General features: G+C 35.7%; 2 protein-coding genes across 2 annotated transcripts in view; one reads left to right on the top strand and one right to left on the bottom strand.

Moving 5' to 3' along the window:
• The window catches only part of LOC107678697 (guanylate-binding protein 1-like), a 12100-nt gene extending 9130 nt beyond the window's left edge, over window positions 1-2970 (top strand). The window contains exons 12-13 of the mRNA XM_016474067.1: window positions 2658-2661; window positions 2957-2970. The gene's annotated coding sequence lies outside the window, so the exon portion shown is untranslated. The remainder of the gene's footprint in view (window positions 1-2657; window positions 2662-2956) is intronic.
• Window positions 1148-3401, bottom strand: LOC107678696 (guanylate-binding protein 4-like). Its single transcript, XM_016474066.1, has 5 exons — window positions 3222-3401; window positions 2804-2942; window positions 2240-2313; window positions 2039-2141; window positions 1148-1851 (listed from the first exon to the last, which is right to left on the bottom strand). Exons 1-5 carry the CDS (start codon window positions 3270-3272, stop codon window positions 1454-1456), a joined length of 765 nt encoding a protein of 254 aa, XP_016329552.1. The 5' UTR covers window positions 3273-3401; the 3' UTR covers window positions 1148-1453.
• Between the last annotated feature and the right edge of the window lie 1193 nt (window positions 3402-4594).

The following is a 4594-nucleotide window of genomic DNA, read 5'->3' on the forward strand; positions in this document are numbered from 1 at the left end:
CATATATATATATATATATATATATATATATGTGTGTATAGTTTGTTCTCATATTATATGCCATATTAACTGACAAGCGAGCACCATTTGTTATGAACTATGAACAAAGCTGCTGTTATCAGAGTGACTGCCACCTTCCATGTAGTGTTAAAATGATTCACAAAATCAGTGAATCCTGATGTAAATCTTCCTGGGAACCTTCCAGTTAGGCCATGACATGTGGCCAAATTATGGCCAAAATCTATGTCCAGTAACAGCTTTGACATCAAAAAATAGTGTTGTACTTTGTGTTTAAATGTTTAGTTAACATATCAAATGTTCTTAAACTGAGTTAGAGTGTATTCACTTTTTTGTTTGCTTGTAATCAGATGGGGAAAAAATGCTGTTTATTTCGACATTCTTATAGGCTAAATGCAGTTTTCTTTGAAATATAATAAACGTTTCTTTTGATTGAGGCTGATTGTGTATATATGACAATGTGTCCTTGGCATTGAGTATATATTTATATAGCAAACAATAAACCTCTGAAGAAGCTTGAAGCTTGTCTGTTCTTGCCATGGCTGTACATTCCTGATTGAAGGGGCTGAAAATGTTGTAAAAATAGCTACTTGGTTTATTTCGATTTTAAAGTAACGTAATCTGTATATATGAATGTGTCTAAAAAAGGCTAAAATACAACCAAAATAAAGTTGTGGCAAAACCATGCCAACAGTGTAAGGACTACAACTACTAAGATGCACTTGATAAACTGGACAACCACTGAAGTGCTTACATATCAGCTTCCTAGTGGTGCGACTATGTAGTTGTTGTAGAACATTCTCATCAAGTAATGTTCATCAAAGACCTTATTTTACACACAATTTAAAAAAAAAAAAACTATTCTAAAACCAATTAGGAAATTCTTGAACACTTAGAGAGGCCTTTTGGTTTGGCCTATAAATTCATCACTACTTAAAGATGGCAAAATTTGAAATGTATATGTGGCCATTGTATCCAGTTCTTAGTTAAAAATAAATAAATGTAGACAAGAAATGCATTCAATCATTTTCTAAGGCTTAAGTCGGGAGTCAAACTGACTCCAAAAATAGGAAAAGGAATAAAAGGAGTTTGTATGAACCTGTAAGTTATATAATGATGTTTTATCTGATGCATTAAATTGTTAAAAAAGAATGCAATGCTTACACCAAAACAAAGGCAGTGCAACAGAATGGGAAACAGATCTTCTAAAAACTTGCATGCCTTACTACATGCTAAAATCTATGGATTTTCCCACCACCAGCAACATAGTACATACTTTTATCACACCGTATACAGTACATTAATGTGTGAATTTGAACACTACTCTTTAACAAACAAAATGCAACCCTACTAAAAAAAATAAAAAATACTTTGTGTCTTGCAAGCTATATGAATAAATCAATCTGTGATGCAATAGTGATTTGCATGGAAAAGGTCATTTTACTTTTTTGAGTCCTTTCATCAACACTCTATAATTAAGGAAAGTTGGAAGGATTTCTGCCACAGCTCCTAAAACAGGCATCACATATTCCTTCATAAAACCACCAGAACTTTCCTTTTCTTTTTTTAGATTTGTTATCTCTTCATTCAGGAGATCAGCTTTATCCTTCATGTCTTTCTTTAGCATCTCCTCCCGCTCCATCAGCTTGCTCTCAATGGCTCGGTCCATCTCCTGCTGCTGCTGCTCCTTCTCCTTGTTGAACTTCTCCTGCATCTGTCTCATTTGGTCCTTCTGTCGCTCTTTCTCTGCCTGCATCATACGTTCACTCTCAATGCGTTTCTCCTCTTCCTCTTTCAACTTCTGTTTCATTAGAGCATTCTTTTGCCTTTCCTCTGTCAGTCAACATAGAAAACAAAAAATATGTGAAATATGATGTTTCTACCAAACCTCTGGAACCTGAACTCCAAGATGCCTTATTGATGCTCTTGAGTAACAATTTGGGGTTTATTAAATTACAAATGCTCCAGGATGAAACAGTGTAATGAATTACAAATATTCATTAGGTTTTAGGTTATTCACCTTCAATCTTTCTGTCATTTTCAGTGAGTTTTGTGTCCATGTAGAGGATGCTGTTTGTTTCTGGTCCTCGCTCCTTCAGAAACTCATTCAGCACAGCCTCAGCCTGCATATAAACATACATTATTAACTTTTACTGTATAGACACGCTCATCCCTACCTGTATATTCAAAAAACAATTTCACAAAAACACTGTGTCCTCACCGATACACCTTTATTGGGTTCTCTGCGGTACTGCTCAACAATGGCGTCTCTGTCTCTGCAGTAGAGTTCATATCCTCCAGACTGACTGTACTCTCCATCCAGTCAACATAGAAAACAAAAAATATGTGAAATATGATGTTACTACCAAATCTCCGGAACCTGAACTCCAAGATGCCTTATTGATGCTCTTGAGTAACAATTTGGGGTTTTGGGTTTATTAAATTACAAATGCTCCAGGATGAAACAGTGTAATGAATTACAAATATTCATTAGGTTGGTAAAGATTCACCTTCAATCTTTCTGTCATTTTCAGTGAGTTTTGTGTCCATGTAGAGGATGCTGTTTGTTTCTGGTCCTCGCTCCTTCAGAAACTCATTCAGCACAGCCTCAGCCTGCATATAAACATACATTATTAACTTTTACTGTATAGACACGCTCATCCCTACCGGTATATTCAAAAAACAATTTCACAAAAACACTGTGTCCTCACCGATACACCTTTATTGGGTTCTCTGCGGTACTGCTCAACAATGGCGTCTCTGTCTCTGCAGTAGAGTTCATATCCTCCAGACTGACTGTACTCTCCATCCTGCAGCCGTTTATTCATGACAGAGAACAGATTCTTCAGCAGATCTCTGCACTTTCTCTCTGATGCCATCTCATTCTCTTGCAGCAGGCATACATAGTACATATCTATGTCTTCCTAAACATACATACACACATACATGCATCACATATACAAGCTGGAAAAAGTCTACTATACTACCATAGCTGAGTTACCGTTTAAGGAATGACCATCTGTGCACCTCTTCAGCGTTCATAAAATAAAAAGACTAATTTTTTCCTTGCACACATAAGAGCAATATCTAAACACTTCAACTAACTAGCATTTAAAATAATGCACAATGAAACAAGGCTTTGCATGTTTACGAATTATTCAAATAACAGCTGCATTATTGCGAGAGGTGCATTTGAAATTTACCATCAATTTTTTCAGGTATTCTCCTTTTTCATCTTTAAAGGAGCGTTTCATAAACTCAGCAGTGGCCAGACTGCTGAACTTCTGGTGTTCTGAGGAAATATCATCCACACCTACTGGGAACTTGTTCTTCACCTGGAAAGAGCAGCATGCTTTGTCACTTAATGGCTGTAACAATTCGGTTCAGTTAAAAAAATAAAATAAAATTAATAACTAAATTCATAGAGCTTTATTTATTGGCTGAATATCATCATATCAGCAAAAACAAAATCAAAACAAAGCACACACAATGAAAAAACTCAAACAGGATGCTCAACAAAAAACTTTTGATCATGAAAATAGAAAAAAAAAAAAAAAGTCTCCAAAAATACAAAAATGTAACTATCACATAGGTGACACTTCAAGCACGCAGGCTGATCAGTCTGATGAAGAGTTATTACATTTATGGAGCCTAGGTGTGCCGACTTTTTTCTGTTTTCATGCTGAATATTATCATATTAAATGGTTAACAGATGATGCTCTAAAACTAATGCCTGCCCAAGTGATCGGTGTGTGTGTGTGTGTGTGTGTGTGTGTGTATGTATGTATGTATGTAGATGTACAGTGGGTACGGAAAGTATTCAGACCCCCTTAAATTTTTCACTCTTTGTTATATTGTAGCCATTTGCTAAAATCATTTGTTAATTTTTTTTCCTCATTAATGTACACACAGCACCCCATATTGACAGAAAACACAGAATCGTTGACATTTTTGCAGATTTATTAAAAAAGAACAACTGAAATATCACATGGTCCTAAGTATTCAGACCCTTTGCTCAGTATTTAGTAGAAGCACCCTTTTGATCTAATAAAACCTGTCCTGGAGGCCCCCCTGCCCTGCACCTTTTGTATGTCTCCCTTATCTAACACACCTGATTCCACTCATCAGCTCGTTAGTAGAGACTGCAAGAACTAAATTGGGTGTGTCTGATTAGGGAGACATACAAAATGTGCAGGGCAGGGGGTCCTCCGGGACAGTTTTGGGAACCACTGTTGTAAACAATATGTATAAAAACCTACACTACATATAACAAAACAACAAATTCTTCACCGACATTGACTTCACTGAAATCTATTATTAACTTCCATAAAAACAGTATGAAAAAATGGTCACTGATAGGCAACTGTCATTATGGTCCCTCACATGCTTTATTACTTTACAACAAATATAATTTTAGCTAGTTAGTAAGATATTTGCATGACTATATAGAACTGGCAGATGTTGATCACTTTGTCTAAGATTTTTAATATTCGAAGGAAAAAATGGGAAAAGCTAATAATAGTGCCATACAGGTTAGGTTAAATCACAAAATAAACATTTCCGCTGGCTTCAAATA

The sequence above is a fragment of the Sinocyclocheilus anshuiensis genome, unplaced genomic scaffold (genome assembly GCF_001515605.1).
Source record: "Sinocyclocheilus anshuiensis isolate Anshui unplaced genomic scaffold, SAMN03320099.WGS_v1.1 scaffold1458, whole genome shotgun sequence".
Lineage (NCBI taxonomy): Eukaryota > Metazoa > Chordata > Actinopteri > Cypriniformes > Cyprinidae > Sinocyclocheilus > Sinocyclocheilus anshuiensis.

What these genes read in the sequence shown, in the direction of transcription:
- LOC107678696 (XM_016474066.1), bottom strand. Translation starts at nt 3,272, where the DNA reads ATGAAACGCTCCTTTAAAGATGAAAAAGGAGAATACCTGAAAAAATTG. An exon ending in AATACCTGAAAAAATTGATG is followed by an intron (nt 2,943 to 3,221) that starts GTAAATTTCAAA and finishes ATGTATGTTTAG; the next exon opens with GAAGACATAGATATGTACTA. An exon ending in AACCCAATAAAGGTGTATCG is followed by an intron (nt 2,142 to 2,239) that starts GTGAGGACACAG and finishes GTTTATATGCAG; the next exon opens with GCTGAGGCTGTGCTGAATGA.